The 15,026-nt window shown below is 48.7% G+C and overlaps 1 protein-coding gene across 1 annotated transcript in view; it reads left to right on the forward strand.

Moving 5' to 3' along the window:
- The first annotated feature begins 13,318 nt into the window (after nucleotides 1–13,318).
- CCL5 (C-C motif chemokine ligand 5) overlaps nucleotides 13,319–15,026 on the forward strand; it is a 5,888-nt gene continuing 4,180 nt past the window's right edge. Inside the window, exons 1-2 of the mRNA XM_008695414.2 lie at nucleotides 13,319–13,477; nucleotides 14,888–14,999. Of these exons, the coding sequence (XP_008693636.2) occupies nucleotides 13,402–13,477; nucleotides 14,888–14,999 (188 nt within the window). The 5' untranslated portion in view covers nucleotides 13,319–13,401. The remainder of the gene's footprint in view (nucleotides 13,478–14,887; nucleotides 15,000–15,026) is intronic.

Genomic DNA, 15,026 nt, shown 5'->3' on the forward strand with positions numbered 1-15,026 from the left:
GAGGAATCTAACTGGCCCAGCTCATCGTTTTCATCTAAGCCACATAGCTCCTGGCCAAGCCCTCTATTGCAAGCACGGGCAACTCTGCCTCAGGGTCCTTCCTTGGCTGCAGCTTTTCCTACTGGAACCTCCTGGGATCACCTTCCAATAAACTACTTGCCCTCACATCCTTATTTCATGGCCACTTCTGGGGAATCTGGACCTAAGAAAGGTATGAGAAGGAGCAAAGTCGAGACTGACTCCTGGGTTGCGGGCCTGACCAGTCAAGCTACATTATTTTAGCGGAAGCAGCTACATGTATTGTGTGCTTGCCGTGGGCCAAGCATTCCGCAAAGCCCGTTACACAGAGTATGCCCATTAATCCTCCCTACCGCATTATGTCCTACCGCCGTACCATCCCCATATTATCAATAAGGAAACACGCTCGGAAGAATGATGCCATTGCCCCGGGGACAGAGAGTTGGTAAGTGGTGGAGCTGGTTTTCAAGGGGCAAGAGATGGGGGAGGTAGAAAGGCCAAGGTGCTCTGACATTCAGCGGCCCAAAATGTGTTACTCGTGAGGATCCCTGCTTCCAAGTGCCAGCCCCTCATTGTCCATGGGAAAGTTCCCATTTCCTCACAGTAGAGATCCTTAATGGCCCTATTATTCACCTTCCCACTGATGGAGAAAGTGGGGGTAAGAGGGGGGAAAAGTACAGAGGGCAAGAGAGAATAATCAAAATAATAAGAGCAATTTTGTACTGAGTGCTGACAATGCGCTGGGCACTATTACATTCTTTACATCATGCCACTTACACCCCCAGCGAGCCTTGGGGGAAGACCTGTCTGAAGTGCACCCATTTAACAGAAGTGGGGAAGGACAAGTTCTACAGAACAACGATTAGCCAATCCAGCCATTCGGACCCCCATGGACCAGGCTCCAGCCCCTTCTCACTGTGACTCAGCCTCAGCCTCTGTGTTTTCCACTTCTTCTCTTTTTATTTTTCTAAGAAAACAACTCCACATCCTACTTTCTGAGCATTTCCTGCCTGGTCCCTGGGGAGAAATCAAGCCTCCTCAGGAGGTTCGAAGCAATCAAAGGACAGCTGCAGGACACCAAAGGGAGAGTCACGACTGTCAGAGGCTCCCCCTTGTTTTCGGAAGCGTGTCCAGGGTTTGAAGAGAGATCCCGGGGGTCTGAGGGTCTGCAGGGCTGAGGCTAGAAAGCAGCCAGAGTCTGCGAGATGAGAGGGTGGTTTCTCAGCGGGAGGGTGGTGTGTGTTTATGTGGCGGTGGTGGTGCTTCTTCAGTATCGATCATGTGACGGTGTCAAAAATGGACATGTTACAACTTATATACACTAAGAAAAAAAAAATTGTTCTCATTATTTTCAGTAACTGACCACACTGGAATGGTGGAAGAAACACTTAAACCATGACAATTAAAGAAAACCATCTCCCCTGGAATAGAGCAGTGGTGCTTCAGAGAAATGTGCAAGGCCACTGTGAAATTCCTTGTCAGGGCTGTTTCGTACCTTCCAAGAAGGCTTCAGGATGCAGGGGGCACTGAAGCTGCCTTGTGCCCCTGGTTGGGGGTGAGGGACAAGGTTCTCGTCTTGCCAGCTTCAGTTGATGCTGCGATGGGGTGTGGCTCATCCCGCCTTACCTCTGAACCCTCCTGATGGCCACAGCGCCACAGCTAAGGGAACTGGGGGTCTGTTCTCTGGGGGTGGCCGGGCCCTCACTGGAATATCAAAAGCACTTGCTCCATTCTCCCTCTCAGATAGTGCAAACAGTTATGAGTTAGACCCCATCCACATCCCCAAGGAGAACTGAAGGCTTGTGTTCTATCCTGGTATCCCTTCCTCCAATGTCCACCGCCACTGATCATCCATTTCTTCACATGCTGCCTCACCCCACATGGGTCAGGGCCCTGGTTCCTTCATTCCCCCAAAAGAACACTGATGTAAGTATATTGGGTGCCAACAGATGTTCACTCGAAATCTTGGCATAGGATGGGTTCTGAAGAAGATGTAACATGAATGTAGCACAGAATAATTTAGGTGAGAACTTCATCTAGGATAATAGCCATAAAAAAATCTCTGCTTAAAAAATCCACTGGCCATTCCCTGCCAGAAGGAATTCATCTTCCCCAGCCTGATTTTCTTCCCAAGACTGGGGCCCTGCACATCTCTCCTCTTCTCCCTCACAACCCCACACTGGCTCTCACCTCAACCAGGAACAACTCCCAGTCCTGTTTCTTTCTTGTGCAGGACAATTTAGCCCTCTCTAGGCAAGGCAGGGGAAGGGGGGGTCTCCCCTTTTATAATGAAACATGCCCATGAAGCATGTTTCCCCCTTAAGCCAAAGAGTAATTCCCTCCCAAGATTTTTGCCCTAATTTTAAACCAGCCAGCTCAACTTTAGCCAGCTCTACTAAAACAGCATTGTTGTGATGCCTCACACATTTCTTTGAATCCTTACAGGTATTTCTTTGAACCCTCACAGTGAACAGTAGGTAATATTATTACCCCCACTTCACAAACAGGAAACCAAAACAGCAAAGTTGAATAACAGTCACTGAGCGAATCAACAACCAGGCAAGAATTTAGCCCCAGGTCTGCCTTACTCTAAAGGTCCATGCTCCCACCACTGCTCCTCCTGGGAGAAAGAGCTATATTTCTACAGGTAGGAGGTGAACCCATCTTCAGAACAATTCCTATGTGGCAGGAACGAACAATTCCCATGCTGCGAGGTCATCTGTGGAGCCAGGAGGTGTGAACCCTTGACAGCGGGGGAGGCTGCTCTCAGGGTCCCTACTGGTCCGAGTGAGGCCCCATCCTCCAGGACCTCTGCTCCTTCCCAAGTCAGCCTCTTCCCTGACGAAGAGAGCCCCCACTGCAAACCCCAGTGCCAAGTCCATGCAGCAAACAGTCATCTTGGGGCAGACCTCACTGTTTCCAGACCTCAGACCTACAGACAGGCTCTCTCTCTCCCAAGTTTCAAACTTAAGACTCCCCCAGACCATCTGTCTGATCAACATACACCCCCAGCAGACAGGCACTGTACCTTCTCCACCTTTAGTGGGCAAGGGGCCAAGCCCAGAGGGGCCATCAGTGTTTGCTGAACTAGGCCTGGTTCCAACCATTACTGTTTCTTCCCTCTTCCATGGTAAGGGGTCCAGCTGGTTGAAATGACCTCACTGTCACTGAGGTCACTTCACGGTGACCATTTCCTGAGCATCCACTGCGTGCCAGGCATTCTACACAGCAAGTTCATCTCCTCTCCCCTGTCACCTCAGTTCAGTAGCGGTCAGCCCATTTCACAGTGGAGGGAACCATATAGCAAGATCAAGACAGCTCCTTGAGCTTTCACAGTGCAAGAAGCAGAAGCTGGAATTTGAACCAAACTTGAGCAACAACAAGGCTCCTGCTGTTTCCACTATGGACACCCTCAGTCAGAGGAGATAATGATCTACTCTCCTCTTCCGGGGATCAAATGTCACCCCCTTCGGGGAAAGGCACGTAAGGCTGTATTTTCAGTGTCAATATGTGATTCTAAAACCCACTTCCCTGATGGCGTGACGAGTGTCGTGGGGGGTGGGGTGAGGCCGGTACAGAGAGGAGCCGCTGGGTGAGTCAACCCACCTCAGAGAACCCCGCAGAGAGGACTGGTACTACTCTGACTGGACTGAGGGATAAAAGAGGCTCTGAGGATGTGGAGAAAGGGGATCCCTCTTACACTGTTGGTGGGAATGCAAGTTTGTACAGCCATTTTGGAAAACAGTGTGGAGGTCCCTTAAAATGTTAAAAATAGAGCTAACCTATAATCCAGCAATTGCACTACTGGGTATTTACCCCAAAGGTACAGACATAGTAAAGAGAAGGGCCATATGCACCCCAATGTTCATAGCAGCATTGTCCACAATAGCTAAATCGTGGAAGGAGCCAAGATTCCCTTCAACAGACGAATGGATTAAGAAGATGTGGTCCATATATACAATGGAATATTACTCAGCCATCAGAAAGAACGATTACCCAACATTTGCAGCAACATGGACGGGAATGGAGGAGATTATGCTAAGTGAATAAGTCAAGCAGAGAAAGACAATTATCATATGGTTTCACTCATTTATGGAACATAAGAAATAGCAGGGAGGTCGGTAGGAGAAGGAAGGGAAGAATGAACGGGGGGTAAACAGAAGGGGGAATGAACCACAAGAGACTATGGACCCTTGGTAACAAACTGAGGGCTTCAGAGGGGAGGGGGGTGGGGGATTGGGATAAGCCAATGATGGGTATTAAGGAGGGCACATATTGCGTGGAGCACTGGGTGTTATATGCAAATAATGAATCATGGAACACTACATCAAAAACTAAGGATGTACTGTTTGGTGACTAACATAACATAATAAAAAATTATTTTAAAAAAATAAATTTAAAAAAAAGAGGCTCTGAGACTGGGACTGGAAACTCCATGGGAATTTTCCCCAGACATCTGGGTACCGCCTGCCAGATGACTCTCTATAAATAGACCAAAAATGCACATGATATAAAATTCTAAAGATACAAAAAAATATACAATGAAAAAGAAGTCGCCTCCTACCCCTGTCCCCGGTCTCCCTCCCATGATCCTTCCTAACCAGAAAGGAAAGTAACTCTTAGCAGTTTCTTATCAACCTCCAAAAGAGCATCTAGGCATTTCTAAGCATAGCTGAGTCTATTTCTTTCTTTTTTTTTTTTTTTTTACATATGGGCAGCATACTACATAAGCCATTCTGTCCCTTGCTTCTTTTACTTAATCTTAGAGATCATTCCACTCCTGCATGTAGAGATCTGCTTCACTCTTTTTAGCAGCTGCCTCACATTCCATCATATGGAAGTGCCAGAACTAATCTATCAGTCCCTTACTGATGGCCAATGAGATTGTCTCCAATCTTCGTTAGTATCGAACTGTGAATATCTTGTACTTATCATGTGGTACATGCGAGGATACGTGTAAGATAAATTCCTAGATGTAGGATTGCTAGATAGAGCTTATTAAATACAATATGTGCTTTTACGTGTTTAATAGATTTCGCCAAACTGCCCTCCCTCCATAAAGGTCGTAGCAATGTGTCAACCACTGCCAATAAGGGGCAGCACAGGGAGTGCTTTTACATGAGGAAAAGACTTCTGGCCGGGAGAGATGAGCTGAGGCGCAGACAGGCAAGCCCACGCCTGGCCCAGACATTTATCCTAGGACAGCAAGTGACAAAGGTGAGCCAGCACCACCAACAGGCTGCTCCCTGCAGGCAAGCCACCCATTTCACAGATGAGAAAACATGCTCAGAGAGTTGACACGCCTCACCCAGGGTCACGGCCTGGAACCCCGTCAGTTCAGGGCCCACTCCCCCAGACCACACGTGCTTCCCCCTCTGGTCGCAGCTGTGGTCTCCTGTGCTGACTTGGCCAGAACTTGGAGAACCCCACTCCCTCCTATTGTGAGCTGAAAATAACTGGGCCACCCACATGGTGCGGGCTTCCACTTGTCATTTCATTCCCACCCACAGGGAACCAGGACCTGTTCCCACACATACACACTCACCCAGCTGCTGTTTCCAGCCTACTTGGGGCCCACGGAGCCTTGATCTTCCACTTCTCCGGGGTGGATACTCATCCACCAGCCTAAGGAACTGAAAAACTCAACGAACCCTCTCCATGGTTACTGCTCGGTGGTGGACAGTGAGGGCGTGAAAGAAGTGAGAGTCACACGTGTGTCGCGGGTGGTATCATCAGTCACTCTGAAAATAGAAGCAAGCATGGTGAAAACAGCGCTCTGCCTCTGTACTTAGAAAGTGCCTTCACATCCATTAACCCATTTTACCTCCACAGCAGTTTCCTGGGTTGGGCGAGGCAGGGATTCTTACATTCATTCCTCCCATTTCATAGACAAGGAAAAGGAGGTATGATTCGTCACTGCTCCAGAGGAGCAGAGACTAGAGGCGGACCCAGGGTTTCTGGTGTCTAACCTGGCCACAGACTGTTCTGCCCCCATGATAAGCAATCTCCTGGTGCATGAGGCACCCACGAAAACCATCCCTTGTCTGCCCACATCCAGAATGAGTCACTGTGTCCTCTAGCAATGTTTTTTGGGACCCTGCAACACATGGATATACATAAATTCCTTTCCCCGAATCCTCATCTTTGTTTCAGCTCCATAGACACATCCTTTTAAGGACACTCTTGGGGTGTTTCTGATGGGTGGCTTTGCACTATATCTAAGTGCCTTGCACAGCTGGGGAATAGGACGGGTGCTCAACAAAGGTGCATTGCTCAGTTGGCTGAAAGAACAGATGGGTGGTTGGATGCGTGAATGGGTGGGGGGAGTATTGGTTAAATTTGTTTCTTAGACTTATGTTTTATGGGGTTTTTTTGTTTTATTATTTTTTTTCCTACACAGCATCCATTACCCTTTCCAAATATCACCTTGACATCCTTTCATGGAATTACTTCTCTCCCAGGATATACAGTCTCAGTGATACTGCAAATCAGTGCTCTATCTTCTCCCAGCCAAGATGCAAGCAAATGACACAAGCTTGGCTGGTCATCTTCTCTCCCCTAGGACTGTGAATCCTTAGTAGACAGGGATGTGGGTAGGAAGCACGGCCGGAGTACATTTATTTCCAAAGTGGTACCCTGATGAGACTGTCAGGTAGTACCTGCTGTTCAAACACCCAGAGCTTTCCTAGTTTCTTACTACTCATTTTCCAAGTCAGGTTCTCCAATGCTTTATCCATTCTACAGGCTACTCGACCTTACCCCCAGTATATTACCTTCCCGCTTACATGAGCCAAAGTGCTTTTCTGCACTTACAATGACTTTTAAATGGCACAGATGCAGAGATGAATGAATGGATGAATAGATGGATGGGTGGAGGAATGGAAGGAGATGAGAATGTGGAGGAGTAAAGGGGTAGAGGGGTGAGCATGTGGATAAATGCAGCACTGCCTGGGGAAGGACTTGATGAACTAAGTGTTGAGTCCCAGGCCTTGGAAGGATGGGTGGGAGAGGAGGCATGATGACCCTTCAACCTCGCCTGCAGGGGAAGTGATGTGAACCGGTTGTAGGGGCAACAGGATGCCTACCCCCAAATGTCCTCCTTTAGTCTTGTACCTTTTGACTGAGAAAGCCTTCAGAAATAATACTGTCAAACTTCCATTTCCTAGATAAGGAAACTGAGGCCCACAAAGGGAAAGCGATTCCCTAAAATCTCACAACGAGGTTTCAGGCTGGGCTGGGACTAAAACTCAGGTCCTAATTCCCAGTCCCTTGCTGTTTTCACTGCTTCATGAAAGCTGTCTCTATGAGGAATGACTAAAGTGCAGAATTTCCAGATTCCATTTTGAAGAAAAAATTCCCCAAGGGGACTTCCTCACACAGGCTGGAGGTCCTCAAAAATGTCAATGCGTCAAGGAAGTTCTTAGGCCCCTATTGTAACGTGAATGTTCTGCAGGCCTCTGTGCTAAGGGGGCTGGTGGAGAGGTTTGGGGAAGCAGCATAGAGGAGAAGCAAGAGACTGGGGACCCCCATCCCTGAGAATGGATGCAGGGCAAGAAGGGGCTTCCCAAGGCCCACTCAAAAAAGGGGCAGAATCCAGACCACAACCACAAGAGTCCTGTAAGATTCTAAAACTTGTGTCACTTCCTTTGAAAGCATGTCTGTGAAACTCTTTGAAAAAGGGTCTGTATGCTGGCTGCGGGCACAGCCAGGAAGGAAAAAGGGGGGACCATAGGTCACTCCACAGCCAAGCTTGGAGCGAGAGAGAAATCCAGGGAAGGACAGAGCATAGAGGCCAAGTCTCTGAAGTCCGAGGCACGGAGCGTGGGAAAGCTTACGACAAGCTGAGTCATCACCGTTTTCTACATGTTTTCTTCCTAATAAGTGAAATAACGCCTAAGTGTCCAGCACAGTGCCTAAGAGCTAATGGAAAACACCGTCAACTCCCCCTCGCCTACCCCCATGTCCGTTAACACTGAGCTGAGTTGAACACTCGGGGGGTGGGGGGCAGACATGGAGTGGAGAAGCCCTGGAGTCTGGACATTTGGAGGAAGAAAGGGAATCTTTCTTGTGCTGGGAATAGTGCTGGGCAGTTGACTGCCTTTTAATCCTCTGAGGCATCCTCGGTGCTGGGTATTCTTTGCCCCATTTTCAGAGAGGAAACCAAGGTTGTAGAATAGCTAATAACTTGTCCAAAGACATACAGAGAGGAAGTGATCTGTCTGATTGCCACCCCAAGTCTGTTCTTCTTCACCAGGCTTTCCCCCGGGGTCGGGGGACAGTGGAAAAGAGGGGTCGGTTATGTCCTGGGAGTAGGCGCAAAGCAAGGGGCTGCTTCTGACAAACATGCTGGGGAAACGAAAACAAAAAACGACTCCAAAGCTTCAGAAGGAGGAGCAGCCGAGACCGGCTGTCACTCAGCAAACCTGTAAGAACGGAGGCTTCTCCCTGGGCCCCGCTCCCAGGGCTGCCCCATCCCCGAGGCATCCTGTGGTGATGCTTCCAGTAACCTGAGGCAGTGAGCATATCAGCAAACACACCACAGGCTGCAGAAAACAAGCGGCTGTACGCAGCCACTGTCCCGTGTGGTGAAGGCGAGAAGCGTGGGGGGAGGCCAAGCTGCAGCCCTCCAGCCTGAATGTGGTTGAAACTATAAAACAGTTGTCACAGTTAGTACCCCTGACCTGGTGATGCATAGGAGGTGCATGGGGCAGGGGGGAAGTGTAGGATAGAATGAAACCAGACCAAAAGGCAAGGCAAGGTGCAGCAGAAAGAGTCCTGGATAGGGGTTCGAATCCTGCCTCCAGCTGGGCAATCCTCCCCCCACCCCCCCACCCCCGCCGGTTGCCGCCCCTACAGACCCTCCAACGGCACTGCCAGAGCACCTACCCCAGGCAGGGCCCTGTGCACACAGGAGCGTGAGACCAGCTAGCTGGCTCCTGGGGGAAATACTCATATTTGTAAACAAGGACAGTGGAGGGACACAGCCAGGGAGCAGCTCTCCAATTTGCAGATGGAGAAAATCAAGGCTCCTCAGGAGGAAACGACTTTGCCTCAGGGTTCTCTTGGGGCCCAGACTGGGATTCCTAGAGAATGGAGGGACTTTCCCTGCTTTGGACACTTTTTTAAAAGCAGCCAGAAAAAACAGAGCTGCTCCCCACACGATCGTGAGGGGAACTCCGGGTCTAAGCAAAGCTTTGGAATCCAGAGCCAATGAGGTTTTGCTTTCTTGCCTGCCTTCGGTTTCCTAACATCACAGTGTGAGGCTGGGCAGGCAGCCAGCTGAGCTCAGGGAAGGAATGAAAGAGGAAAAGGGAAACTGGGCCAGGAAGGCGAGGGAGGGCCTGCACTGGGCTGGAAAGAGTGTGTGTCTAGCTCTAGCGAGGAATGTACTCACATCCAGGAGGAGGGGTTGCTGATGACAACCAGCCCTGTGGACGCAAGAGGCCTGTCGATGAGCCTGCTGGGTCTGTGAACTTCGTACACACAAAATTACATGCGTCTGTGTAGGCCTCCACGTGTTTGTGGAAAGCAATCACAGCTCTCGCCAGATTCTTAAAGGGCTCCATTGCCCAAAACAGGTTGGAAGCAATCTTTGCAATCTTTCACTTCACAGATGAAACTGAGGCCCAGAGAAGGTGAGCAATCTGCTCGAGGTCAGCACTGATAAGTAATAGAGCCACGTGCGAACCTAGGAGTCCAACTCTAAAGAGCCCATGTAATTACTCAAGACGCTGTAAGAAGTTATTCAGATTAAGCCAGCATGAATTTAGCATCTATCGATCTATCATGTGCAAGATTTTGGTGGAAAGCAGGGGAAGAATACAAAAAGAAGCTAAAAAAGAAAAACCATAAGACGCTGTTACTTTGTCCAGGGAGTTAAGACAAGACCAGTGCAAAGGTGACTCACAATAAAGGAGGATATTTTTACTTGTTATTGTCCAGTTCTCTGCCCACCACACACACAAACACACACACACACACACGGACACACGTGCTCCAAGGGGCAGGTGGTTGACTTACTCACCATGGCATCCGCAGCACCTACAACAGTGCCTGGCTCACAGCCAGTCACAGGAATCGATTGCAGGTGAACAAAGGCTGACTGAGTGGGTGTAGACCAAACACACTGGCAGGAGGTGGGGGAAGGGCAGAGAGGGCTTCATGATGTTTGTACCTCACCTTACAGTCTCCTAAGTACATTCACAATCATTACTCTCCTTGATCCTCTCAACCACCGGTACATGGGTCACACAGACAGGTGTCCCTTGTTTTCAGGGACATAAAATGCTGGGGGAATCATAAGGACAGTTGCCATTCATTGAACCTGCACTTTGATTTCCTCACAGAATCAGTACCTTAGAACCAGAGAATATATTAACTCCTTGAGTCCAGACCGGATTTTGCACAGGAGGTAGTGAGTGGTAGAAATGGAATTACAGTGAGGGTCTTCCTCCTCTCTGGTCCCCACAATCCACTGGAACTACCAAAAGGGACGAAACATACTTCTGATATGCCCATTATCTATTCCTGCTCAGCAACACCACCATCCTACTTACCCCTATTCCCACTACCACTTACACGCACACACAGCAGAAAGGTTCGCCAGGGTTTAAGGATGAGGATTATGTTGGTCCATATCACTTCTTACCTCAGCTAGTGTCCCAACTCAGCATAGTTGGCATCCAGGAAAATACTTTGCTTTCTTCCTCAAAGAGGGAAACTGAGATCAGAGAAAGGAAACAGAAATAGAGCTCACATGGGGGCGCCTGGGTGGCACAGCGGTTGAGCGTCTGCCTTCGGCTCAGGGCGTGATCCCGGCGTTGTGGGATCGAGCCCCACATCAGGCTCCTCTGCTATGAGACTGCTTCTTCCTCTCCCACTCCCCCTGCTTGTGTTCCCTCTCTCGCTGGCTGTCTCTATCCTGTCGAATAAATAAATAAAATCTTTAAAAAAAAAAAAGAAAAAGAAATAGAGCTCACATGGAAAAACTGAACCTCAGCAGAAGTCTCAGGATTTCTCTAGAAACAATGCAGTGTGGTAAAAAGTCTACGAACCCAGACAGGCTTGGGTGCAATGTCAAGTTCTACCACTGTAGGCTATGCGACCTCAGCAAGTCACTTAACCTCCGCCTCAACCAACCCGTCTGCTTAAAAACAAACACTTTTTGTAATAAAGCTCACTAACCCATTTAATAGGGAGTCTGATCTAGACTGCTGAAAAGCCTAAAGTATAGAATGTCCCTAAAGGGACTGCCATTATAATAACGTGATAATAATAGCTAACATTATTAAGTACTTAACATGCGTCAGGCATTGTACTAAGAGCTTTACAGACGGATACATTTATAGGAACTTAATTGTCTCAACAGCTGTGGAAAGGACCATTGTCCTTACCCCTGATTTACAGATGAGGGAACTGAAGCTAGAGAGATTAGGTATCTGGCCAAAGACTGTCTAATAAATGGGAACAACCCCAAAGCCCCTGCTCCTGGCCACCAGGCTACACGGCCTCCCACACGTTTGGTAACTAAGGGGACTGTGTGAGGGGAACAATTAAAACAGGCAGACCATTTTTGTGTGGACGGATGAATGTTTCAAAAGTGCTTGCCATGTGTTTCTTTAAATGAAATGGCCATGGTTTTCAAAATTGCGTTTCAATTGTAAATGGGTGAATGAGTCATGAGGCGGGGAGGAGAGGCTTCCTAGGACAGGCTTAGAACAGCAGCCGGCACCTAGACAGGATGCAGTAACTGTTAACTGCCCGACTGATGTGACTCAGTGGAAAAGGCTTGAGCCTGGTCATCAGAAACACTCTGGTTCAATCCCACTAATCAGCCATGTGACTCTGAGGACCTTCATGACCTCTTCTGTGAAATGAGAATAACCACCCTTCCTCAAAGTCACTGTGAGGAGAAACGAGATAAGGTCTTCCCATTCTAGGTGATTCAGTCACCCTCAGCCCCCAAGTTACGTATGTCACAAGAGCTAGCAATAAAAATTTTTTTTTGGTATAAGATTAAATTTTTTTAAAGTTACATCCTTTTAAAAATGTGTTTGCTCTTGTCACTGTCGATAGACAACTTTCTCTTAGATAATTCAGATGTCAACCTTAGCCCATCCCAGGCCAAACTGTCACTATTCTGAATTATCCAAATAGGAATGGATGAAGAGGGCGCCTGGGTGGCTCAGTCAGTTAAGCGTCGGCCTTCGGCTGAGGTCATGATCCCAGGGTCCTAGGATTGAGTCACATCGGGCTCCCTGCTCTGTAGGGAGTCTGCTTCTCCCTCTCCCCTCTCCCGCACTCGCGCGCACACGCATGCGTGCGCGTGCTCTCTCTCTCTCAAAAATAAATAAATCTTTAAAAAAAAAAAAAGTAGGAATGGATGAAGATTTCCTGAACCCAAGTCTTTGGAATGGAGTAAGTACCTTGTCTCTAATCAAGACCACAGCATGGGTTCAGTTAAAGGATGTCCCCAACCATAAACATTTTCACGGTAGGTAGTACTGAGTGGATGGGGCACTCAGTACTACCAGGGCACCCAGGTTCTGATCCCATCGTTCATTTGCTGTGTGTTCTTAGCAAGTCATTTCTGTTCTCTGGGCCTCAGTTTCCTCCTCTGCAATTGAAGAACATGGAAGGAATGATCCCTAGGGTCCTCTGCAGCTTTCAAATTCTGTAACTTTTGTATCCAAGAAGATGTTAGAAATGAGATGGGATCCCAGCATTTACTGAATTTCTTCATCTGTAAAACGGGAAAAATGAACATAATAATAGTAAATGAGTTGCCCTGTAAAACCTTTAGAATAGTGGCTGGCAGCACAGGGCGGGTGTTCTCGCCTCATTTGGGGGCTCTATGTCAGAGAACCCTCCCTTCCGTGGATGAGAGGGGAAATACGAATCTGTAATGCATGAGCAAGAACTTCGAAAGCAGCCAAATAAACACTCAGTTTATTTCTGGTCCATCCTAACTGCCCCGCTCTGCCCCCAGGGAAGCAGGATCCTGACCTCTGCTGAGCACCCCTGCCCTAGAAGAGGAAGCTGAAGATGCCAGCGGAGGAAGAGGCTTTCCACCACCAGTTCCTATATTAGTCCTTCTGGAGGGCAAAGAGGGAACCGATGAGCTCACTCGGGATCAGAGGCGGTGAGGAGGAGAGAGAGAAAGAGACTCAAATTTCCGGAGGCTATTTCAGTTTTCTTTTCCATTTTGTGTAATTTCACTTATGATATCAAGCAGTACGTGGCTGCTGTTTTGGAAACTCCCCTTGGGGGGGCGCCCCTTCTATTGACCTGACTATAAAGGGCCAGCCTCAGCGGCAGAGGATCCCTGCAGTGGCTCTCACGCAGCCTCCACTGGCTCTCACGCAGCCTCCACTGACAGGTACCATGAAGGTCTCCGCAGCCACCTTTGCGGTCCTCCTCGCCACTGCTGCCTTCTGCGCTCCTGCCTCTGCCTCCCCATGTAAGTCAGGTCCTGACCACCACAGCCTGGGGCCAGACCCTCACCCTGATCCCGACTTTGCCCCCCTTTCAGCTGCAGCATTTATGCTGTCTGAACCCAATGATTTACATTCCTATATTGCTTTACCCAGATGTCCAGCTGTCCCTGAGAGAGCTCTAAGCCACTTCATGGCAGGGAACCTCTCTGCTCAATTTTTCTGTCCTCAGGATCTACACCCAGGCCCTTCAGATGCTGAGTGCAGACCAATGCTGGGGATGTTAGCAGGCAGAGGCAGCCTGAACTGACCTCGAAACACAGCTAACTCATGCCTATCACCAGCAGGGTTTCTAAGAAACTTCTGAGCTTGAGACAGTCATATTCTTCCCATTTCATAGATGGAAAAAGTGGGGCTTGGGAGAGGATTTTAATTTTTTTAATTTTAATTTTTTAAGATATATTTGAAAGAGAGAGAGGGGGAGAGAGTGTGGGGGAGGGTTGGAGAGAGAGGGAAAGAGAAAATCTCCAGCAGACTCCCACTGAGCACGGAGCCTGATGCAGGGCTCAATCCCACCACCCCGAGATCATGACCTGAGCCGAGATCAAGAGTGGGACACTTAACCAACTGAGCCATCCAGGTGCCCCAGGAGAGGATTTTTTAAAAGCCTAGTATGGATCAAGTATTATGCTGACTTCTCTGCGTGTACTCATTTAATGCTTGCCACTACTCTCAGAGTGGCTGAGCTTGACTTACAGACGGGGAAACAGAGGCCCAGAAGAGTTAAGTAACTTGCCTGAGGTCACACAGCTAGGAAGTGGGGAAACTGGTGTTCAAAGCCAGCTCTTTCTGGCTCTTAAACACTCCTACTCTACAGGGAAGTAGCAACTGACACTTTCCAAAGTCATCTTGAATTAACTGACCAACAAAAAGTCGTCCTTCTCTGTTCAGAGCCCTACTTACCACACCTCAGCCAGAGGCTCCCCAGATGTAATACACATCTTCAGGACCCTCTTAGGGGTTGAGGCTGAGCCATGAAGTCTGAGTTTTGGAAGCCTCCCTCCAACCCACCGTAGGTCTCAAAGAAACAAAGCTCTGAATCCACTGAGGATCCCGGGAGGGCAAGAATAAGGGCAAAGGGCCCAAGACGAGCTAGGAGAAAGCCCAGCATATCCGCAGAACCAAAGGCAAAGGGTTATGGTGTAGAGGGAAGGATACAAACAAGGTTCAAGGATTAGATGAAGGATTGCGAAGATCTTCTCAATCCTCTGTTGGAATCCCCCACTCTGCTACTGTGTGTCCACAGCCAAGTGACTTTACCTCTCTAAGCTTCAGTTTCAGCCAAAGGAGGATAACAGTCTATCCAAGATAATATACCCAGCACGATACCCCGTGTGCAACAGCAATGAATATAGGCGTCTCCTTGCTTTCTCCAGATGCCTCGGACACCACACCCTGCTGCTTTGCCTACATCTCCCGCCGACTGCCCTTCACCCACATCCAGGAGTATTTCTACACCAGCAGCAAGTGCTCCATGCCAGCGGTCGTGTGAGTCCCAGTGTGTGGACCTTTGGG

Source organism: Ursus maritimus, unplaced genomic scaffold, assembly GCF_017311325.1.
Source record: "Ursus maritimus isolate PB19 unplaced genomic scaffold, ASM1731132v1 scaffold_24, whole genome shotgun sequence".
NCBI lineage: Eukaryota > Metazoa > Chordata > Mammalia > Carnivora > Ursidae > Ursus > Ursus maritimus.